This window comes from Rasamsonia byssochlamydoides, assembly GCF_041956645.1.
Source record: "Rasamsonia byssochlamydoides strain NRRL 3658 unplaced genomic scaffold VTN77scaffold_6, whole genome shotgun sequence".
Lineage (NCBI taxonomy): Eukaryota > Fungi > Ascomycota > Eurotiomycetes > Eurotiales > Trichocomaceae > Rasamsonia > Rasamsonia byssochlamydoides.
This window is the reverse complement of record NW_027192389.1, coordinates 29317-53364: the sequence shown is the minus strand read 5'-3', so window position 1 is coordinate 53364 and position 24048 is coordinate 29317. Positions and strand designations below refer to the sequence as shown.

The 24048-nt window shown below is 46.5% G+C and overlaps 6 protein-coding genes across 6 annotated transcripts; 3 read left to right on the top strand and 3 right to left on the bottom strand.

Moving 5' to 3' along the window:
- Positions 1-340: 340 nt before the first annotated feature.
- On the top strand, positions 341-1572 carry VTN77DRAFT_7290 (uncharacterized protein; the record flags this gene model as incomplete). The annotated part of the gene is made up of 6 exons (XM_069423663.1): positions 341-843; positions 906-993; positions 1070-1098; positions 1160-1296; positions 1401-1475; positions 1547-1572. 6 exons carry the CDS (start codon positions 341-343, stop codon positions 1570-1572), a joined length of 858 nt encoding a protein of 285 aa, XP_069281096.1.
- A 4099-nt stretch (positions 1573-5671) lies between these two features.
- On the bottom strand, positions 5672-7105 carry VTN77DRAFT_7289 (uncharacterized protein; the record flags this gene model as incomplete). The annotated part of the gene is made up of 4 exons (XM_069423661.1): positions 5672-6049; positions 6125-6452; positions 6533-6837; positions 6905-7105. The coding sequence occupies 4 exons, from the start codon at positions 7103-7105 to the stop codon at positions 5672-5674; spliced, it is 1212 nt and encodes a 403-aa protein (XP_069281095.1).
- Positions 7106-7347: 242 nt separating this feature from the next.
- Positions 7348-7787, bottom strand: VTN77DRAFT_7288 (uncharacterized protein; the record flags this gene model as incomplete). Its single annotated transcript, XM_069423660.1, has 2 exons — positions 7348-7576; positions 7627-7787. 2 exons carry the CDS (start codon positions 7785-7787, stop codon positions 7348-7350), a joined length of 390 nt encoding a protein of 129 aa, XP_069281094.1.
- A 1287-nt stretch (positions 7788-9074) lies between these two features.
- VTN77DRAFT_7287 (uncharacterized protein) lies at positions 9075-12440 on the top strand (the record flags this gene model as incomplete). The annotated part of the gene is made up of 8 exons (XM_069423659.1): positions 9075-9153; positions 9217-9314; positions 9483-9573; positions 9674-9852; positions 10611-10716; positions 10766-11486; positions 11666-11896; positions 12158-12440. The coding sequence occupies 8 exons, from the start codon at positions 9075-9077 to the stop codon at positions 12438-12440; spliced, it is 1788 nt and encodes a 595-aa protein (XP_069281093.1).
- Positions 12441-19065: 6625 nt separating this feature from the next.
- On the bottom strand, positions 19066-19944 carry VTN77DRAFT_7286 (uncharacterized protein; the record flags this gene model as incomplete). Its single annotated transcript, XM_069423658.1, has 1 exon — positions 19066-19944. The coding sequence occupies one exon, from the start codon at positions 19942-19944 to the stop codon at positions 19066-19068; it is 879 nt and encodes a 292-aa protein (XP_069281092.1).
- Positions 19945-21722: 1778 nt separating this feature from the next.
- VTN77DRAFT_7285 (uncharacterized protein) lies at positions 21723-23449 on the top strand (the record flags this gene model as incomplete). The annotated part of the gene is made up of 4 exons (XM_069423657.1): positions 21723-21767; positions 21823-22974; positions 23043-23230; positions 23293-23449. The coding sequence occupies 4 exons, from the start codon at positions 21723-21725 to the stop codon at positions 23447-23449; spliced, it is 1542 nt and encodes a 513-aa protein (XP_069281091.1).
- Positions 23450-24048: the final 599 nt, after the last annotated feature.

The window sequence follows — 24048 nt, the reverse complement described above, 5'->3', positions numbered from 1 at the left end:
CTTACCTCGGGCACGATTGAAACGTGAAACGGCCGATGCCAGATTGCAGGGAGGGTTAGATCCAAGTATCATGATAGACGCATAGGGTTACTCTAGAGTAGTAGTCCAGCCCGCTTTAATTAAATGGCTAGTGCTGAGTCCACATCAGATTGGGTACCATCTGGTCGGAGATGAGATCTAAGGAAACGTTTATATACGGAACAATTCGCATGGCAGACATATTCACCAACTTGTATTTGCTGTTCTCTTCAACTGTTAATTTTCCACAGACCTCGTTATTCTTGTCTTCTTTCATTCCTTTTTCTCTTAATTACATTCACTTATTCATCTTCAAACCAACATGATCGTCATCCCCGCTCTGCTGGCACTCAGCAGCGTCGCCAACGCCCACGTCGCCGCCTGGGTCAACGGCATGTACTGTCGCGGCGGCCCCAATCCCGCCGTCGACAATCCCAACACCGACACGGCCGTAGTTCCACTCTATCAACTGAACAAGACCGACTGGTGGTTCCAGCACGACCGCGGCTGCGATGCCGCGCCCCCGGCGGACGGCGAGATCCTGGAGCTGCCTGCTGGAGGGAACTTCACCGTCGAGCTGGCGCACAATCGTGCCCAGACGACGCTGTCCTACAACGGCCAGTATACCTCTGAGTGGCCGGATGGGAAGAGTCATCCGGAGGACTGGGCCGGGCCAGGCAATCCCCCGGGATGTATTCAGGACGACGGCGCCATGCACACGAATAATCAGTCCATGGCGGCGGGCACTGCTTGGGCGATCAGCTACAACTCGGACCTGTCAGCGGTGACAATGGAGAATCTGGTTGTGTTTTCTGTGTTGCCGAAGTGAGTAGCAGTATTCCGGCTTCGATATCTTGAAACTCGTGCTGAGAAAATATCCCATCTAGCACCCCCTGGCATCGTCTGGCCACCTACGATGTCCCTGCTGATCTGCCACCTTGCCCAGCCGGTGGCTGCCACTGCGCGTGGCTCTGGGTGAGTATCTCTTGAGGATTCCTTCAGTATACGACAGTGTGATAGATATCAGTACTGACGACGTAATCTACGCCAGGCCCCTAAGGGCTGCGGCCAGCCAAACATGTACGATGCCTGCATTTTTCCTACTATTCAATCTGCATTACTGATGAGATTTTTACCCTAGGTACATGGCCGGATACAAGTGCAACGTCACCGGATCCACATCCACCAAGACCCTCGCGCCCGCGCAGGTGCCTGTCTACTGCGGAACCGACAGTTCCAAATGCGTCCAGGGGGCGAAGCAGATGCTTGCGTTTAACCGTGAGTTTAGCCTTGTCTCCTGGTCATGCCCGAATTAACCCGTCTATCCATCATCAATCCATCGTTGAAATATGCAGTGTTTAACTGAGGTTTTTTCAATGTAGAACTTTCCGGAAACAACGTCGAAGTGCCCGACAACGACTGGGTCTACTATGGCGAGGGATGGGGATTCAAGCCTGGTACGTACCTTCAATTTGGACACCATTGTGCGGTTTGAAGCTGAGATCTGATAAGCTGATCTATGCGTCAGGTGCCCAAAACGACATCTTCCAGTGAGCTAGCCATCTAACTAACTAGCTGCATTTTACTCTGTACATAGAGCAGTACCAGCAGTACATACGTTCTATTCTGTTCCGTTCTATTGGATGAGCAATATTCAGACAAGCCGATGGCGTCTTTGGTCAGTGGTCATCCCTATTCTTGAAATATATTTGAGTAGCTATGGGTTTTATTTCGATTTGCACTTTGGCATTGTGGGTTTGGATATCTTTAATCTGTCTTGAATATCGGATCGATAGTTGCTAAAGGGAAGAGAGAGAGAGAGAGAATGAAGTCCTCGAAGGGCAACCCAAAGATGATTGCATGATCGCAGTAAACTATACACATCTAGGCAAAAAAGGCACACGTCTTTTCTTTTCCCCTGTTCTATGTATTTTTTTTCGTTGTTGTTTTTTCTTGCTCCTTTTTTGCTTTCATTTCGGCCTTTCTCTCCGGATAGAGACCTGCTGTTTTTATTTATTTATTTATTTCTTTATTTCCTTATTTCCTTATTTCTTTATTTCTTTAGAACGAAAATCTTGGAATGATACTTGATATTTACTGCAGACTTATTTTCCCCGTCCTTTCCCATTGCAGAGAAAAGACAATTTGAACTGATCGTTATATTCTCGAAAGGACTGAAAAGCCTAGACTCAAACCACTAACTGAGACGATCACCTAGTCTTACCTACTTTGGGACAATTATAATTTGCTTTCTATACTGTATCTCGTACATACGACCATAGGGTGTGGAAAACAGGGCTTCCCGTCCGCTCAGCCGTACTTAAGCCACACGCCGGCTGGTTAGTAGTTGGGTGGGTGACCACCAGCGAATCCCAGCTGTTGTATGTAGACTTTTCTTTTTGCTTTTTTTCTTTTTTGGGCTTTTTTTTTTTGTTTATTCATTGCATTAGCTCGTGGTTTGTCTTGTCTTCACCCTTCAGGCATCCTTCACCTGAACTTCACCCAAACCTCCTGGAACCCCTTACACATTCACCCAGGATTCCTGTGCCTTCATGGCTTGGCGCTCTTGCACCTTACCATTGGTGCTGAGCATAGTTTAAGGGTGACATGGCCTTTTGATTTCTTAGCTATACTTGTATCTTCTTTACTAGTGCAATTGTTAATGACATGATTCATTATGCTAAATTACATGCTACTAAACAAAGGGATGGCTAGGTTCTACTGTCTTAGGCATATCTTGCCATATCTGTCTAGCTAAATATGACTTTATACTTTCCCTGCGCTCCCTGCATCCTGATTTCATAGTAGACCTACCTTAATAGTATTATTAGAGTCTAAAAACAACATTATTCTACATTAATATATCCTTATCTATGCAGTCTCCTAACAAAGGAATAGCTAGGCTTATTGGCCTCAGCCTAGGCCTCTATTAAAGTATAGAGCTTATAGCATAATATTACATATATCTCCTTAAATATATAGAATATGTACCTATAGTACATTATAGCATAATATATCAGTATTATATTGTCCCAATTTAAAGGCAGTATATAGGGTAATTAGTAGATTTACTGGCAGGATTTGTCTACATCTCTCCTCTCCCCCCCTACGTTAGGTAGTCTCTTTTTCTTTTCTCCTCCTTAGCTTTAGATTCTTATATGATAGTCATTGAATAGATTTGTTCTATTATAGGACCATCATATAGTGGTCATTCTTAGACCCTGGATCTTACTAAAGGGTGAGGATCCTGTTTGCATGGAGCCTTGCCATAGAGAATCAGTGTCTAGATAGCCCCAGCAAGTTCATGTTAAAGCTCTCAGCCTATTCTCTATAACCTCAGATTGTCTGAACTTGAACATAGAACCACTTCATGTATCAGAAGAAACTCCATATCTTCAACATATCCAGGGCCCAAATGATACAGAAATTAGGGGTAAGAACCCCATAGCTCTTAATCATACTGCAGAAAAACTTGCCAGAATCATATAAATACCATTAATTCAATCTTGCGCCACCAAAAAGAGGGTTCATAAAGAAGCACAGCTTCCTAGGTAGAAATCAAGTCAGCGGACTACAGATGACGTTCGATGCTCTGCTCAGGGTTCTGCCAACTTGATTCCTGTATAGTTACTATCAGGGTGTCATTCCACTTCTGCTTGTGACAATTGCCTGATAATTGGTTCAATGGCGGTCGATGTGGAGGTTTTTCCTGGGTCTGTACTGCTCTCTTCACATTCTGTGTCACCTTCCGGGGGTTTGTAGATACCAGACATAAAATTTGCTTCGGTGGTTCCTTAAAATTGATCATAACAAGGCCTTTGAGTTTCTTGTTCCAAAGTACGTTGCGCCATTCTGCATCCCCATGAGCCACTCCAAATGAATTGACTGGAAGTTCTGCAAGATTGCGGCGATAAATGCTTCATAATATGTAATCGTTATATTGTGTCCTCCAATGAAGTTTCCAACTTTGAGTCACCCATATTCGCATGGCTTTCAAAGGCCACTTTTCCCTTGATCTTGAATCATTGCCAAAGTGCATCATTCTTGTGTAGCTAGTTCAGGATAGCTCGTATAAATTTGTCTACAGTATCAGGTTCAAAGAATCAAAGCCCTATTTCTGAGCTTATCATTTTAATGTCTTTATAAACAAGTTCCACTTAATGCAGCGATGCAAAAGGTGTGTAAATATACCCCAAATTCTTTCTTGGAGGTCAGGGAATTCATCCCAAAACAAAATATATCAGGGATAGATTCTATTGATAGGATTTAGTGTATCTCCTTGTATTGTCGGTGTTATATCTGTCTCAATGCAAATAGCTGAGGAAAGTTTGTAATATCTATCTAGGAGGCTAAAGAGCAGATTTTGTTTAACTTGACATTTAGCCTCCTCATGACGCAGTTGTTCATCTTTTCAACATTATTGTTCTTGTTTGCAAAATTGCTCTGCTTCTTCACAACATTATTGCTCTTCTACATGCCTTTGCCCTTCTTCCTCCAAGAGACAAAGTAATCTGGCTATTTCTGCATCCAACATGTTTTAAGTCCAATTGCAATGGTATGCTTAGGGTGGGCTCTTGAATCTTGGGAAGTATTCAGTATTGAGGGAAATGGTTAGGGGAAAAGAAGAGCAAAATCTCATGCAGTAACCTTTGAGAGCATTTCTAACACCTAGGAATTCATGCAGGCAATTTTGGCCTGCTTATTGCACATTATCTTTGTAGGCATAGAGGTAATAAGTAAGAGGGGACATGTCTCTAGTAAACCACGAGGCAACAAATAGGAGTTGATACTAACTTAATCATTAATCTGGCTGCGTTTGAAGTCAGATATCTCACCTTAGGCAGCAACAATACCCTGCCACCTTCACAAGTATTTCTTATTCATACTAGCTTCCTTATCACTGTGTGCCAGGACAAATCTTTTTGCCACGTGCACTTTCTAGTAAGGCATTCTACTGATTGTCAATAGAATGCCAACTTCATTTTAGCTATATAGGAGATACCTTCCCTTTTGTCTACTTGCAGGAATAAGTAAGCAAGTCTAGTTGAGTCAGAACAATGGCAGTAATTGCTATTCCATTAAATCAAGTTATTATTATTATTATTATTATTATTATTAATATTCCATTTTATAGAGATAATTTTGAGATGCCCGGATTGTATCGTTATAAAGATAGTCGACTGTATACCGTAAGACGGGGAGCTGCCTCCTCCAGTTTAGCGCCGTGTGATCTGCCCAAGCGCTATCCGACCTGACGGCGCAAGATGACGTTTCAACGTGCAGTTGGCATTGGCTTCTTTCCTACGGCTTCGTTCCTACTGCTTCGTCACCTACCAGATATTTCCGCAGACGCGCAGAATTTATGTATAGCCGAAAGCTCCCTTCCGTTAACCGTGAATCTCCCATCTTCAATCTCACAAACCCAGGAGACTATGAGCAGCAATTGGGGGGAGCTGCAAGGCGGCGTTGACTGGAATTTTGCTCACATCGAAGAGCTGCAGATGGACTGAACCTGGTCTTTCAGCTGATAATACAAAATGGACTCCTTCGGTGGCAGAACTTGGTCATAAACGATATCATGTTCCATTAAAGAGTCCTATTATCAGTGCTTTATCTAGCGGCAGCTATGTATGTATGTACATGAAAGAAAGGTCTAGGGGTACAGACGGGTGGTAAGCCCCTTTGGTAGCTCGTATTGTTCGATAACACTGCTGCTGCCATCTGATTCCCTGCGATATGTCTCAAGCTCCACCGTTTGAGTGACCTCGATCTCGTTGAGCGGGCGGCTGGAGCTGTACGTCTGAGCATTAGCCGGCAATTCGGTCACGTCGTCGGAGCGCCAGAAGAATTTTTTCGAGGCCGCAAAGCTTGGTTGGTGGTCTGACTGTGAAAGAGAGCCAAGGACTATCGGCTTGTTTCGGGGATTTCGGTGCATGTCCTCTGCGCGATCGTTTGCTTTGCGAGTCGATTCCAGCAGATGCGGCAGGTAGTGGTTGATCAAGGGACGAAGTGCCGGTACTGACGCAACGATCTAGAATATTGCCCCCGTTAGAAATGTCGAACTTCTTCCAAATTTGCATTGGGGGAAGGACGATGGCACACTCACCAGGCCCAGGCCGATCTCGACACTCGCAGTTATGCAAGTCGGCCAGCCAACCCACGTGCTGTCGTGATCTTTCGCCACCATTGTCCGGTGGACGTAAAAGGTCCGGAAAGCTCCCGCGACGTTGACGAGGATCCCCAGGCCGAAGATGGAGATGACCGCAATTCTCTGTCGCTTCGGCAGCTTCACCCTCCAGACCAGGCTGATGGGGATCAGCGTGGTTAGAAGGTCGGTGATGGTATTCATGATGCTGGCACTGAGGATAAAAGCCTCGCCATTTATGCAGTGGTAGGGATACGTAGGCATCAGATCCCAGTATGCCTTCATCGGCCTAGGTATCAGTCAGTATTCAAGTCAGTCTACGCGGGCTGATACGGCAGATCAACGCAGCGCGCCCCGGACTGTCCTTACCGACACTGGAGTAGCATAATCAACACAAAGACCACAAGGCAGACAGACACAAAGATGATTGTGCCGAAAAGGGCCAGGCCGTGGTAGTTGACGGTCACTTTTCCGCCGTTGCCGATGAGGCGCCTGCAGAACCAAAGCAGGGAAAGCTTGGTCAGGGAGGATGCAAGCGAAAACGTGACCTGAAAGATCAGATTGAATTTATTTGAATCGGAAAGCTTGGATGGGGGGATGTCCCAGATATGTCTGTCCCAGCCGTACTTATTCGATGCGATGGACATGGTTATCATCATCGCCAGAGAAAAGCCCTACGTCCTCTGGTCTCAGCAAGATGTATGATTTGTTGTTGCCACTTGCATCCAGACATAAGCTTACCGCTGCCAAAGCGATGAGCACGTCATCAGCGCCAAAGGTGGATGTAATCCATACTCGTGTGTAAACGCGCAGCAGGACGGCCAGCGTCCCGAGCACTCCAAAGACGATATTGGTGACGATGATGCCGTTACCTCGAGTGACCGGATCCACGTAGTTGGGTTCCGGCCATCCCTCCAGAGCGGCCAAAAGGCTCGCGGACATTCTTGTAGGTGAGCAAAGCCGCCCAAGACTAGTGGTGATATTGGGGCAGGAGGGTGCACTCGACTCTTCATTGACGACCCACACAGGGGGGACAGGATCAGGGATCAGGATCAGGACCAGAATCCGGGGGGACGTATATAACTACAAACGGGACGGGAGGCCGGCCAGATATAGGGCACGTTGGACAGACGACATCGTGGTCCGCAGACAATGCCGGAACTCTAAAAAAGTCTTTTTCGCCTTCACCAGAGGGCCAGCAGACGACTGGCGTGCAGGGTTGGTGCTTGGACGTTCATCTGCAAGGAACGCGACATGTGGCAGCCGACCTTGAGCCACCGGGGGAGGGCCCTGTCGAAAGAAGCCTCCGACTCCAGGGCTTGGGCTCTTTCTTGACTTTTCACATGAAGCATGACTGTAGCGCGCACGGCTCGCAATACGAGATCGGGGGAGTCTAACGTCCGTAGCACCGGACTGATCAAGTCAGCCAGTCTGCAGAACTGTCGGGTTCGGGGAAACCATACCGAGGTATGTCATGCACCGGACCATCAAATCGCAAAAGCTTCGGTGCCTGACCCCGCAAGCCGCGAGATTGATATGCACCAAGGTCAAGGTCGTAGCCCTGCCGGGAGATGCTCCGCAGGGTCCCCGTCCTCACTTCTGAAGGAACGCGGGGTGGAGACATTGAGCGTCCCCCCCGATTCCAGGTACTGGCAATAACAAGTCCTGATGGTTCTGGAACTTCTTTCCCCTCTCTTAAATCGAACTGTCTAGATGCGGCCTGTCTTTCCCAAAACCGCAATGCACCGAAAATGCTCCCCTGTCACGTCCGCGAAGAGGGGCAGCGGCATCGACCTGATTGGGCTGGCTATTGAAATACTTCTGCGATTACGACTCTGTACAGGGATCGGGACTCCGCTTGCAACAACGGTCGGCAAGATTGTCTCAACGCTCAGGGTCTCCCTCATTAACATATCGCTGATAAGGACGTGGAAGTCTACTCCGCAGGAACACACGAATAGCATCGAAAGCCTTGCTGTGTGCACTGTCCATGTACTGGGATTGTCGGGCCCGTGCGCGACAACCATCATCACCTCTCTGCATAAATCTCTAACTCGACCAGCATTGGTGAGACCTAGACTGAAAATAGAACCAACAATGAGTATCGACAGATGAACATGGCATCCTGACGAGAACTTGCTGAGGTTGACGACGTTGGACCAATCGCAGGCTCTCGAGATCTGTAGTGGAAGATCAAATCCTCCACTCTACGAAGTCGAATCGAGGTGACGGTTCGCCATGCTCTTCCGAGAGGGAAACGACAGCCTGTCCAGGCGGGGCAAACATGTACAACATACTACTACCCCTCGCGGATTAAAATAGTCATGGGACCGGCTTGTGACTGAGAAGGTTGAGATGCAGGAAGAAAATCCAGGGTTTATGCATTGTTTACGCATTACTATTCCTGTTTTGTTTGCAATATCAACATGGAGGGCAGCAGCAGAGCAGATGTAGAAGCATTGCTCCATAACCATCGCATATACTGGCGTAGTTACTGCAGACATTCACAGAATTAGGGCATTTGGGTGAGCATATAGGCAAGTGGGAGGCTCTATAAGCACTTTCACTATAAGGGCAGACACAGCTGGAACTTCCCAACACTATCATGTTAGTGTCAACCTTCGATCGCAGTGACAGCTCTCCACATAGTATTTGTGAGGTAATTAATTCCTATCACTTAGATCCAGTGGGTTAGCGCCAAATCTCAGCAGCTGAACCTTGGTGGACTTCTACAAGACTACAAACCACCATTGCCACACGATTAGTACGGTGGCCTTTTCGGCCACTTGGCGCAGCTTCGATTGATATTGCTTAACAGTGTGGGGACATCGAGATAGCTACATAATCAACCATACAAACTAAACCATATCTCAGTCCGAATTATGTACCGTCTTGCTGGCTTCCTTCCAGCATGATTTCAGAGGAGGTTCGGGATGCCGTGGCCACAGGGAAACCTGTAGTGGCGTTGGAAACGACAATCTATATGCATGGTATCTTGATATGCTCATAGCCAATGCATGCTGGATGTCCCTAATGCCATTGATCAATATCAGGTTTCCCATACCCTGACAATGTGGCTCTCGGATTGCTGCTGGAATCAGTTGTCCGCGCCAATGGAGGTATCCCCGCGACAATCGCCGTGTTCAATGGTGTAGCTCAAGTGGAGTTGGGGGCCTGAAGAGATCATTGAATTGGCCTCGATGGCCAACACAAAGTCGGCATTGAAGGTCTCCTGTTGAGACCTTGGCTACATCTGTGGCTTGGTAATTAAATTAAATTGAGGAGCTACTAATTCAAACCAATTGCTAAGTTGTCATAGGGAATGGCAGGCAAACGCATCCATGGCAGTACCACTGTCTCAGGGACAATGATCCTCGCTCATCTGGCCGGTATCAAAGTCTTTGGGACCGGTGGGCTCGGTGGTGTACCGTGGAGGAGAAAGCTCTATGGACATCTCAGGTGGGTCAATCTGACCTCATCGACTCGGCATGCTAACTCATCATTGACAAGCGGATCTCACGGAGCTGGGACAAACTCCCATGGCCGTGATTAGTTCTGGATGCAAGAGCTTCTTGGACATTCCGCGAACCATCAAGTATCTCAAAACTAAAGGTGTCTTGGTCAGGACCTTTGCCAATGGATGGGCAGGCCCCGTAGACTTTCTGGTATTCTTCTTGAGAGACAGTGGTGTAAGGAGTCCAAAGGTGATCTAGGACAAGGCGGAGGCTGCCGCCATGATTTGTAAGATCATTGTCCATCAGATTCTGTACTTTTACTAACGGGACGATGACAGTCGCCCAGTCTCAGCTTCCTGTGTTATTAGGGATCCATTTTGTGAACCCTGTGCCAGAACAGCATTCGATTCCCAGGTCCAAAATGGATGAGGTGATCCAAGAGGCTATTCGACTTGCTGATGTTGAGGGATTCCATGGGAGTGATAACACCACTTTCATCCTCAGCAAGATAAAAGAACTTACTGGCGGAGAGAGCGTCGCAGCCAATCGAGCTCCAGTTGAATCCAACATGAGGAGGGCAACCAGGGTCATGTGGATATTTAGGAAATTCTGCCTCTATACTCTATACTACCTTCTATACTGCCTTCCAGACCTATTGTTACAAACCAACAAAGAGGGAAGCTGTCCAACACAGCAACACATGATGAGACATTACCCTGCAGGACAAAGAACAAGGCTAAAAATCACATGACTAGAATCATGTAGAAAAAGTCCACAAAGGGACTATGGAAAGAGTCCATGAAGGGACTACAGAAGATACTATGGAATGGACTATTAAGGACCTATATAAGGATGCTCATTCCTACTCATATATCTAGTCTTTCTCTTGATTGTATTTAATTCAAATATTATACTTTAACGGAGGAAGATTTGAAGGCAGTTAATCGGGTTCATCTCGTTGCGATATCCACAGTGATGACTCTGGTCTTTAGTTGGTTGCTGCTTTTGCCTGCTTCTTCCCTCAGCTGCTTGAGCTGACGCAGATCCTATCTCAACGTTATCCGCGTCATTTCTTCATTGAAGCGAGACGTGCCTATGGTGAGTTTCTACTTCTGGTGGAACTTGGCTCTGCCTGCTAACCTATCAGATTGTGACGACAAAATGAATAACACTCATGATGTTCTCACAAACGGACCCGACAGCAAAGGAGCTGGAAGTTCTCCAAATCCGGGAACATCGTCCAACCTGTCAAGCCCAGACTGCCTGGGGTCTTCGGAGAACTATGATTCAGCCATTAGACATGCAAAACATGGAGAAGTTACAGTCTCCAGTGGTATAGGGAGAGAGCCGATATTGGATGAGTCTGGAGTGCGATCAGACCCTGGACCGCACAGGGAGGAGTCGGATAGCGATACTGCCGTTCCTGAAATTGAAATACAAACCATGGAAGGCATCAACAGCAGGGCTCAATTCTTCAGAATGCTGGGAGAGAAGCCGATCACCGACGCAGAGTTTGGCACATTAGTAGAACAATTTTACAGCCCAAACTTATCAATTTCGGCCCGTTCTCAGGACACGCTAGTGTGTTCCAAGTCTCCAGTCTCCTTTTCATCTTCAACTAAGACAGCGCTCTCCGCGAATAATAGCTGCAATGGGCAGTTGCAAGACTCAGCCAAGAATGCAGACCGCCCGGTTGTCGACATCCTCGACTTACCCACCAATGCAAAGCATGAGACGCTCGATCTCCATCAACTCATGCAGTCGATGGAGACGTTAAATCCTCAAGATGAACTCTCAGCGACCCTGGTGAATTATGTTCTGGCCAAATTGCCGAGGAGAAATGAAACCGTCTTACTGAAAATTGACTGGTATGACCCTGTTAGGCTAAGATTAACAAACCTTTCAGTCAACGCGAACGTTACTCAAGTCTTGATTCCTTGTTTCATCTCCGGGCATTGGTGACTCATAGAAATTGACATCATCAATGCCATCATTTTTCATTATGACTCCCTCCGTTTGGGCGGGCATTATCAGCCGACGAACCAAGGAGACGGCTGCAAGTGCCAACATTGTCAAAATATTTCGCGGGCCCTCCAGCGGTCATTATCGGAGGAAGGCCGACATCTGCGAGTCTGGAGAAGCATCTGCTTAAACTTCGTGACGTTCCCGAACCAGGATTCAACCCCACTGGTACCGGCTTCGATTGGATCTATCAGACCGCCGCCTGGTACAGTAGAAATGACCAGATCTCGATATACAGTCGTCGACTGACTCACTGGTATGTTTATCAGCAAGTCAAGAGCCAAAGAGGCTTCTGGAATCCAGCTACGAAAACAACTACCAAAGTCAACGATGTCATTAAGCAGATCGTATCTCAGGCAAGATCTCCAGATCCAACAAAGCGTGACCATAGAGTTCCTCTTTTCTCAAAAAAGGAGTTAAAAACAAGAATTAAATCTTGGTATGACCAAGGCTGTCAATGGGCTCTACTAGCGGATGCAGCTGGAGGTGGTAATATCCTTTGATTTCTGCCTCGCAGGACAAAGGTACACTCCGAGGTTCCGGCGGTCAGCGCGTCCAAATATCAAAATCTGACGTCTGAAGAAGCTACTGCACTAATGAATCTTATCAAGACTCTTCGGATGCCAATATTACCTCTTCTATGGATCGAGGTGTACGAATTCTTCCTCTTTAATCGCGCTCCACAACGGATCTTCCGTCTCGAGCTGTCGTCTGACGAAGAGATTGACGGCGAGCCAATAGATTCGGCCAAATTTATGATGCCCTTGAATGGGCCTAGCGAGAATATTAGGACTAGCTAACAAGCCCAGCTCAATTGAAATAGCTTTCTCCCAGCGGAAGGAGACGTCACTAATTTTTATGGCTCCAACCTATTTCACTAGGGACAACTGAACGGAATAATACTTTCAAATACAGAAAGGACACTTTAGTAATCGACAGCAAAGTGGATGGTTGTGATGTTGAACGTGAATTTGAAGCAATAGCGGGACCCCGTGGAAATGACAAACACGATTAGTGCAGAAGTCGTTCTAATCCTATACTGAAGATCTGCTAGGACGACGCAGCCTAACCTCCCTCCCTACCAATTTTACTATACTAACTGAGGTAACTTGAAAACTCACCGCTTCGCAGTCTTCATATCTACCTACCTGCCTGCCTACCTGCCTGCCTGCCTAGGTTTGATCAATTTTGAATTAACCAATCAGATGACGAGATACTGACTTTTTAAATAGCTGCAGAAACGCGCGAATCCAGTCGACTTTACCTACCGACCTACCTACCTTCAATCAATATGGGTCATAATCATCCTATCACAGTTCGCTCCCAAGCCCTGACTCTTACAATGATTATAAAGATGCCTATTCCTACAGTAGAATCAATCACTGACATCCCAAAACAAACTATCTATCATCTTATGAAGCAGGCTACAGAGCGTGGATATGATCCAGCTGTTGATCCACGGATTCTGCCAGAATATGTTGAAGATGCTCCTTATTCAGGCCAGCTAAAGATATCTGCAGAAACTGAGCAAAAGATATTAGATTCTGTTACCAAAGATCGAGCTGGCTGTAAGAAATCTGCAGAGTATCTGGCTTATGAAGCTGGTATTTCTCATGCCTCTGCCTTGCGAATTTTAAATCGTCTTGGATTAAGTTCTATTAAACCAAGCTGGAAACCAGGTCTGACTGATACTAGGAAGATGCAGAGATACCTATGGTGCAAAGCCCATGAACACTAGACCCTAGAAGATTGGAAGAATGTTATATAGACTAATGAGACTTCCGTTATGCTTGGAAGTAGATATGGAGCTATCTGAGTATGGAGAACAGCCAAAGATGCAACTGATCCAACCTGTATATGTTGTTGATGGAAAGGGGCCTCGGAATTCATGTTTTAGGGATGTTTTTCATATGATAAGAAAGGTCCATGTCATATATGGAGTCCAGAGACAGCCCAGGCCCGGAAGAATACTAAAAAAGAGCTTGAGATTATGAATCAAGAATATGAAGCCAAATGCAGGGAAGAACAGGAGCTTACAACAGGTCTCTCCTATATGAGGCTTTGGAATCCTGGTGGACCATGGCTACAGTGGAAATTTACCAAAAAAAACTGGCAAGCTTATACGAAATTCAAAAGGGGGTATTGATTGGTATCATTATTAAAAAGTAATGTTCTTCCCATATAAAAATGATAACTATACTAACCTTTTTATAGGAGGTATTAATCCCAAAGCTCATCCCCTTTGCAAAGGAGTATATGAGAAATCAGCTAAAGACTATAGTTATAGAGGATAATGCACCACCCCATATATATATCATACCCAGGACCTAGTCTATAACTTCCATGGTGTCCAACGACTACTATGGCCAGGCAACTCCCCAGATCTAAATATGATCGAGCCATGCTGGCCATGGATGAAGAAACGGACTACCCTTCGTAGTGCACTAGCTGATCGGAAGACTGTAAAAGCTGCATAGCTTTAAGCATGGGATGAGCTTCCACAGGAGCAAATCCAGCAGTCGATTGAACAGATTCCACATCATATTCAGGAGGTTATTAGACTAGAAGGTGGAAATGAGTATAAGGAGGGTCGTACGGGTCAGGATACTCGTAGTTATAAGGGTAGGAGGCTGAAGGGGGTGCTCTCAAAGCAGAAAATTTGGGTAGATATTGACATAAAGATTGCAGATGAAGGGTCTTCAGAAGATACTTAGGTTAGTATAGTAAAATAGGTAGGGAGGCAGGTACCAGCCAAAACAGACCAAAACACGAAAATTACTAGTGTCCATTAGCATGCGTCAAAACTTTTGAGGCCCACCTCCGTACTTCCCATATAGACTGAGAAGTGCCACCAGGAACAAATGCCAGGCTGACAACTGTTCGTATTAATTCTCTCCACGAAGTCTGTCCGAAATAATGACGCATTGTTATCCTAATTGTTGGAAATCATGACGAACCGATGTGATATATCATATCGCTAGGAGCCGAGGAACCCCGCTCCCACAGCAGGGTTTATAACCCTTCTCCTACATCTCATTAGAATCAAGAATCAAGTCTTTTTCATATCGATATATCGCTTCCCATCTAGTAGTGCTAGTAGTAGCTTCTCCCCTGCATGCTTATGGCCATAATCTCAACACTAATAGCCTACAAATTCTATGCAGTGACTACTAACTATCCTTTCAACGACTCCACTACGTATGGTAACTGATTCAGAGGCTTGCTGGTTTACTGCTACTGGGGGGAGCAGACTGGACAGAGTTGCCATTAAGTTATCATGGCCCATCACCAGATAACATAGGAAGAATTCCTTCATGAGTCTCGGCGTACCGATGTGCTCTCTGCCCTCAGTATGCCCCTAGTATGCTCCAGCATGCCCCCAGTATGCCTTCAGTAGGCCCCGCCTTATGCCCCCATTGTTGTCCTCAGTTGTAGTTCTAGGTTACTTAACCGAGTTTGTCTTGGTAAATTGATACACCTCTGAATAAGGCTTTCATCCCTGGGAAGTGGAACGAGCTTGCTGACCTGTGAAAAGCTTCGGAAACTCTTGAAGCCGTAATGCATAACTGATCATCAGAGTTATGATCTACAACTTACCTTTTCAGGGTGCCGCTACTCCATGGAATCCTCTGGTGCTGAGTATTGAACAAGGCGAAGGCGGACAGAAAATACTATGGAGAACTGCACAGTCTAGCATAAGGGGAGCCAAATTTGAGTTGCATAAGCGGATTCAATATCAAGGAAAGATACAGGGTTGTATCTGCTCAAAAGTAAGCAATCAAGCGTTATAAACTAAGGACACGAGTTTCGACACTCAATGACAGGATCTGAACGCTCTTGGCTTGGCTCAGATGATTTCGTTACCAAGATCCGATGTCCTAATTCCATATAAGTCAAAAGGGGCGCCACCAGTCTCTCAATTTGCCTTTATTTTAGTTCTCATTAATCGACAAGTTTGGCAGGCAATCAATGCACGGAATCGTACCCAGAAACCGAAGTAGAGAGAAAACTGCCAAGCTAAAACAGCGAAAGGAGTAAATGCGACCGCTGAATTCAACGCTGGGTCTGTACGGATTATTGATATTAGGCTGTTCTTTCAATGACAAAAAGAGTTCATACCTCGCAAACTTAAGAGCAACCAGCTTATACCCAAGAACCCAAACATGATCGCCGGGGGTTGAAAACGTAAATCCAGGCCGCGGTATCCACATGAAGCATATTGAGGTAGCTCGCGGAAGAATCAGGAGAAAGATTGGTTTTAGTCTGTAGCGGTGTTAGAGAGCGTGATCAAGAGAGTATGAAGTGGGAAAAGATATTTCCAGATGATTTATGGGAACAGATATCGATCTTCAAGAGAAGAGTATCATCTTGAACAAAACTTTCGCCTGGAGTGGAGTTGCTGGTACTGTTGCGGCAGATATATTCTGGACCACTTGCATAGGATCACTGTGGATTAGTGATTATCGCGAGATATATGCCTTGAAGAAAGACGGAGCAAGGAATCATGGAATCGTTTATTCCTTTAGACAGTCTGGGGGCCTAACTTCGACATCTTGCAATAAGAGCAACGGCAATCGAACAATGAGCTTTATCACCCAGATTTTCGTTGAGTGGACAGTGTGTCGTGAGGTTTGTGTAAGAACAAGTATATTCGGGGTAGTTAGCGTAGTATATAGCATGACCTGTTAAACAGGCAGAGAACTTACCGGGGTAAGCCGACAAGCATGACAGTTACCCGCAAAGGCCGTTGGTGCGTGACCAAAACAGGAAGATCTGGGAGAGCAAACTTCTGTACCATAACTGAAAGTTGATTTGATGAATCCGCAAGATATGCAGACACGCACGCGTCGCAGGTTGAGAGAGGCATAACATGAGAAGACTCCTGTTTAGCGAAATGATCCCTAGAATAATTTCAATTCAATTTTCCAGGGCAAATCACGCAAAGACGTGTCTTAAGTGTTTCATATTCTTCACCACATGACAGTAGTGAACAGTGTCAAGATTGGTTCCATGTGGGGTTGGGCCCTTCGTTTCCACGCAGCCGGAGAAAAAAACCAGCTGAGGACTATCACCATTTCAATTGACAGTGTGATTGTGATTTCATTTTCCTCAGACTGCCCGAATCCTGTGGATATCCGGTTGCTCCTTGTGAAGCCCATGACGCTAGATGACTATTAGTCCGTTCTAGAACTGATTCACATAATAAGACATGTCAGAATTCAACTCTCGGAACGTAGATTCGCAAATGCCTCTAATTGGAGGTGTCCTGCATCTTCCGGGTCAGCAGACATCAGACATAAGACAGCACACCTCCAAAATGCATCCAGCCGAGCTTAATCTTCTCCATCCTATAGGGAGGTGACATGCCACCCTCTTCTGGCTGGGAGAGATTGCAGCTGTCGCAACACCTATTTCTCGAGAATTGTTGCGATTCGAATTCCTACAGCCTACTTTATCTGCGGTGATCTGGTTACGTCAAGCGCTCCGTATAAGAAAAACTGTCCACCATGTACGTCGACCTTCAGTTCGACTGTGCACACCATATCTCACCTGCTGATCGTCCTGGAAAGTATCCAAGCTCTTAATGACATCCAGCGCTGTCCGAGATTGCCACAAGGATGCCAGCTTGTGATTGTGGTCGCAACTTCTATGACGGTTACGCGCTCAGTCAACATCAAAGAGCTAAACGTCACTGCTTCTGTCCTCATTGCAACCGCTGTTTTAAAACCTTGGACGGACTCGAGCAGCACAACCTAGCCCTCCACAGCTGGCTTTGCGGACATTGCGATAGAGAGTTCGGAGCGCAGGAGCACCTTGCTCAACACCAGAGATCCACCGGTCACTGTTACTGCGATGACTGCGATCGCTGCTTCGGCGACAACGACGCTCTACGCCAGCATCGCCGCTCCCCCCTACACGTTAATCAGTTCCATTGCTGCGACTGCGATCGGGATTTTGTGACTTTCAGCCTGAGATAGACTTCATACTCACCAACGGGACCCGGAGCCCTGTGCGAGTGAGTTGTAGATGGTACATGGCTGGGGACACGGTTTGACTGAGATCCATCTACCCCTTGGTCTGGAGCCATGATCCTCCAGCAGCTCAAGTGACGGTGCAGAACGGATTTCTGCCGCAGGCTCGCGGTGATAATGCAGAGAGTCAGACTCACTAGACAGGAAGGGTGGGCCCAATGTTGATGCAATACATACCATAGATGGAACATGCGCCCAACATCACACCTCGGCCGCAAGGCATGGTAGACACGACATCCATCGGCCGTACAGCCATAGAGTCATACTCGGGAACGCCTTCCCGCACGCTTTCTAAGACCGCCTGCACCTATTATAACTGATAATCTTCCGCTCCCAGCCCGCGCATGGACCATACATGTCATGGAATAATTGCATGAGAGAATCCTTCAGTGATTCATTGCCCCAGCAGAGAAAGGATGCTGGGTGGAATCATTTAACGGCCCATAAACTCCAATCTCCAAGATCAATCGAAACTCCTTCTTGATCCTCCGCTTCCTTAGGGCTCGAACACAACAGCGACGCCAGCAAATTCTGAGCTGGTTTCCATTTCTAGTTTCCGCGGCGGTCAAACGTACCTTGCGTCATACATTAACAGCAAATAATTATTCTGGGACGCAATACCCTTAAGATCTTCTCCACCAGTGCGTAGGCAGCTTCAATTGCACGCTTTTTCGTGTCTTTGTCCATATTCGCCAGATCGCAATCGCTGAAAAGAACACAGATATCCAAGACGGGGACAGCATCCAGAGATATTCCGATGGCTTTAAGCGTCTCAGAGATCCAATGAGTGGTTGGACACTTGACCATTTCTTCTAGTCCTCAACATGGGACTCAGACGGGTTCTGGAGAAGCACGAAAGGGAAAAATGTGCAGCCACACATCATGATCCTAAGAATTTCAATATGACTAAACAGGCCTGCTGGCTACAAAATAAGAATAAAGACGAGAATATATGCCCAATCTCAACACTTTTCAGAGGTTGGTTCAACTCCTCGAGAGCACAAGTAACACCCGAGAGTTTCTAATAGATAACGCTCCCGATATTTGGAACGTACTGGTCCCATCTCGCTGATGGACGTCTGTGCGATTTGGAGGAGAGTAGGGAGGTATAGCTTGTCCACAGTTAAAAGACTTTGTGGATCGATTATCAGTTCTTCATCTAAAGTACCGAAAAGCGAAGTGAAGAAAGGGGCATCCTCAAGGAGACGAACGCAGAAGTCTTCGAAAAGATCGTTTTCTCTAATAAACTCGAGGACGGTGGAAATGGATCCTGGATCCGAGACGAGTTTAGGCAGCGGCTCCGAAGGTGCTTCCTCGAGAATTTGTCGAGCAGAAGTAACAGATTTCAATTCTTCGATTAGAGAGATTTTGTCTACTCTCCGCGTTTGTCGAATCAACGGACGATCGTATCCGATCCTATGTCGCCAGACATAGTTGCAAAGAATGGACGAGATACCAAAATCGGATAACCATACCACAACGTCGCAGTGACAAGTGATGCACCACCTGCGACGAGACCAGTCACTCCGTTTATGGCGGCATGTGTCTTGACTTCGCGAATGCGACGCTCTAGCACACGTCCAATGCTGTCTGCCTTCAGTTCCTTCACTCCAGCGAGGCCGTGTCGATGGGCTCTCCTCCACACGTACGCAGACCATGCCGCATTAGCCGTACCGTAGAGTGCAACTGGCGCATTTCCAATATATCCGGACAGGAGATTGCTCGCTCGAAATACTCCAGGATTTGCGCCGCCAATAGCCATAAACGTTCCAATCCCTACCATTATGGCTCCCAATCCCATCACAATGTCCATGCCGATACGATCGACCAGTTCCGTGCCCAGTTCCCGAAAGTTCACATTCAGTTGACTATCTAGGTCGCGGGTGATTTGTGTGTGTTCGAACAGATCCCCTTTCTGTGTTTGTAGGTAACGTCGTTCGTCTCGGAGAACAAGGATATTACGCAGGCTCAGTTTAGCATCCCAAAAAGCGAAAGCGGAAATCGCGAGCGCAAGGGTACCGCCGACGGCCATCAGTGCAACAGCGAAATGTGGCACAGGAATCTCGTTCCATACATTGGCCGCGAAATCTCCAGCATTAGCCAGTTCAAGAAATCCCGCGCCTGCAAGGAGACTATTCTTGAGCTTATATTGCTTTGCTGGAGTGTAGCCGCCCTTCTGTCTGATAAAGGTAGCACAGTCGAAGATCGACACGGGCATGGGCGTGGGCGATTTGAGGTCGCTTTCTGTTTGTGACATCTTCAACGTTCCCATCCAGCTCCACTCCTACGATCGTCTCATGGTAGGCAGACATGATAGAGGTTTGATTGATGGATTTTAAGAGGCAGGGAAACACAAAAGAATTAACTGACTCTGCAAACCGTGATGCTGTTAGAGACGTTGATGACGCGATGATTCAAGGTAGAAGAAAAAAAGTCCTCGGGAGATGCGACTTGAACGAGAAGGATGAGGATGGAGATAGAGCCGAAAAGCGCGATGTGGCTGGCGTGCCTGAGGGACGTCGGAAGCCAGTGAACCTCGTTCGGAGGGGGAGATGCCTCAAGGGTGAAAGGGATGATTGGCGCCGACAGTGAGAAACCCAGACCTCGGTGAATTCTACGAACGGATCGACAATCTTCGCGACCAACACCCATGCCTGCCTGCTGCAACCGCAAGCTATTAGGTAAAAATGATATAATAACCTCCCCTCTTATCTTGTCATAAACGCGTGAACGCGTGCGCCATCCTGATTGGCCCAGAAGGCTTTAATGTTGAATACACCCCCAAAATAGCCAGGGTTAGATCTATGGTGGTGTGGAGAGGTCAAGAAGGAGACCTTTTCTTCCAATCCTTTCGTTAACCCTTACCACTCCTATTATTCCCATTTTCGAGGAAGTGTTTACTATTTATCCGCATTGCTTTACTCTATCAGGTATGAGAAACAATGCCTGTATACAGTACAGTACATTATAATATGTCTGTAGCAATGCACTTTTATACTATATGACTCTGCGCAAAGTACGGCATATGTATTTATTTATTTATAAGTTCGAACTAACTTACCTTACCTAGCTTTTTTCTCTTTCTTTACTTTTTCTTTTCCTTTATTAAAAACTACCTTTTTTACCCATATATGTAAGCACCTTAATAGTTTAAATTAAGATTCGTGTGACATTGAGGGCTTATATAAGCCACTATAGACATAGCCGCTGGCATAAAGCAGTTCCGCTGGTACATCTTCACTATCACATCAGGATACAATTATACAAGGTAAGAAGACGAACTTTTGTGCATGTTTATATGCTCGGAATCGTCGGATCCACTGGGTAAGGATCTTATCATGATGAAACAGATCAAGATTGATGAGACCAGCCTAATATGTGACATATCGCATCAGACTTGCTTTATCTCACTGTCTATGTACATACACTCACACCTCAGACTCACATCCCTGTATAGACATGCGGGCCAAGATAAACTAGCCACTTTCCAATGGCACTGCTATGCATGCCATGCAATGGAATGGTGTGTAGTCATACAAGGGGAGTTAATTCTCCGTCCTGTTGAGATGCGACACGACACGCTTATATATGCATGCATATATTCATTTATCAATATCAGAATCTTCATGGGAGGGTAATAAACATTTGATTGGACAGTAGTTATTCCTTATGTATATAGAGTTTAGCTAGGAAGTCCTACTACCTAGGTAGTAGATAGAGAGTGCATACTCAAATGAAGGAATCATAATTATAATAATCAACACCAGAAGGTATTGGCTGACCTCAGTTGATATGATGGCATTGCCAGGTCCTTATCTTCCGAGTGGACTGTCGTGACTCGAACGATTGTAAGGTGTGTGTCGATCTATCTTTCGATGTAAATATATTTAAGAGAACACGCTCGCTGGACTGATATCAAGTTGATATCAAATTCATGTTTACGTCTTCGTCCATCCGTCCACCTAGATTGTCACAAATTTGAACTGTGCTAGGAACCTTGTTCTTTTTGCCCTATTTCAATTGATCTTGTGTAGTGACTTTCATACGACAATGACTTTTGCGCTGGGGACTACACTCGCAATAGGGGCTCTTGCCGTGCGTACCTTGCCCTGTAATGAAGAGGGTATTCAACTAATCTCGGTATTTCCAGTCTGTCATCATCTACTGGCCCTGTAGCATGATTTACAACCTCTTCTTCCACCCCCTGGCCTCTGTCCCGGGCCCAAGGCTGTATGCCATGTCTCAGATCCCATACCTGCACCACATGATCGCAGGAAAATGGCCCTTTGTCCTTGCCAAACTTCATGACAAGTACGGACCCATCGTCCGGATCGCCCCGTCAGACGTCTCCTTCATCTCGGCCACGGCGTGGAACGATATCCACGGCCACCGGACGCACGGAAAACTGCCCTTCGAGAAGGATACCCGCATCTTCGCCCCGACTCTGACCGATACACCGCATGTCATAAAGGCGAAAAGCGGCGATCATGCTCGGATGCGCCGTCTTCTGGCGCATGCCTTCTCGGAGAAAGCCCTGCGCGGTCAGGAAGGGATTATCCAATACTATATCGGTCTTTTGATCTCGAAATTGAGAGAGCATGCTGCTGCGGGAGGCAACATCGACCTTGTCAAGTGGTATAACTATACCACCCTAGACATCATCGGCCATCTCTCTTTTGGCAAATCCTTTGGCTGTCTTGTCCAAAGCAAGTACCATCTCGGGGTCGGGATGGTCTTTGCCACCATTCGCATCATCCCCTATCTACAGGTGTTGTACCGGATGCCCTTCCTCAAGCAGCTGACGAACCTGAATCAGCTGGCGAAAGTGGCCACTCTGGCACGGTATCTTGTGCCCGAACGCTACTTGCGTGATGCAATGGAGCTCCCCTCACTCGGCTTCACCGCAACCAGGAAACGGATTGAGACCGGCAACCTGGAAGGAGAGGACTTCGTGTCGTATATGCTTCGGCACAATGATGAGAAGAAAGGCATGACGATAGACGAGATGGGCGAGAATGCCACTGTGTTCATCATCGCGGGGAGTGAGACCACCGCCACGTTGCTCAGTGGGGCGACATTCTACATGCTCAAGAATCCTCTCGTGTACAAGCGAGTGGTCGAAGAAGTCCGGTCGACGTTCAACAAGGAGGAAGACATCACCATGGTCGGCGTCAATCGGCTGCCGTATATGATGGCCGTCCTCAGGGAGACATTGCGGCTCTATCCCCCTGTTCCGACGGCCTTACCGCGGATTGTTCCAGAGGGTGGAGCAATGATTGACGGATACTTTATCCCGGAGAATGTAGTATAACACCGTGATTGTTGCTATGCCAGTACTGACACTGACTGACCATCTATTTGCTTCCACAGACTAGTGTCGGCCTCTCCCACCTGCCCGCGTATACCTCAGCACGCAACTTTTCTCGACCGGACGAGTTTCTCCCGGAGCGATGGCTCAACGATCCTCGCTTCGCCAGCGACATCCAAGAAGCCCATCAGCCGTTTGGGTTGGGGTCGCGGGTCTGTCTGGGGAAAAAGTCTGCCGCAGCCTTTCCTTTGTCGGTTCTTCTTCTTCTTCTTCTTTTTTTCCTGATTACTGACATTGAGTGCATTGACTTAGTCTTGCCTACGCTGAAATGAAGCTCATCATGGCCCGAACCCTCTGGAACTTTGATCTCGAGCTCGAACCCGACAGCAAGGGGTGGAATAAGCAGAATGTCTACCTTTTGTGGGAGAAGAAGCCCCTGAACATTAAGCTCACGCCTGTCGTGAAGTAGGGTGAAGAGAATCCTCACCTCAAGAGCATCGAACGGATTGAATTGAAATTGCTTTTATCTGGATAATGACTTTTGAAACGAATGTCTTTTTCTACTCCCCTAGGCAATGAAGGGTGAGGTAAGGTAAGTATATGTACGAGAAAGACGGAAGGTATCAGACAGAATGGAATGGAATAGACCTGTCGAGGGTATAGAATATCTGGGTTATATGGACTATAAGAATTCGCGCTTCTCTTCGGGGACTTTTTTTTTGGTCTTTCTTTCTTTTTTTTTATCATTACAAATATCGATATCGATCAGAGAATGAATTTTTCTTTTTCCCTTTATTCACTATTGGTGTTTGCATTTACTCGGAGCTGGGAATTATTCAAGAGGCTTCCACCACTGTAAATGGCCTTAGCACTTAAGTCCTCAAGATTCCCCAATAGCTTTTTGCGATATAATACTTCCGGGGAAATTAAGCTTCTTGTTGACCCTTGGCTCTTGTAGTATTTGCAAAGATTGCGTTGGGAAAGAACTAATTCACTTTTGCCGAAAAAAAAATTGAAAGAGAATAGCCGCGTAGTTAGAAAACATGAGCAGGTCACAGCAAACGAGGC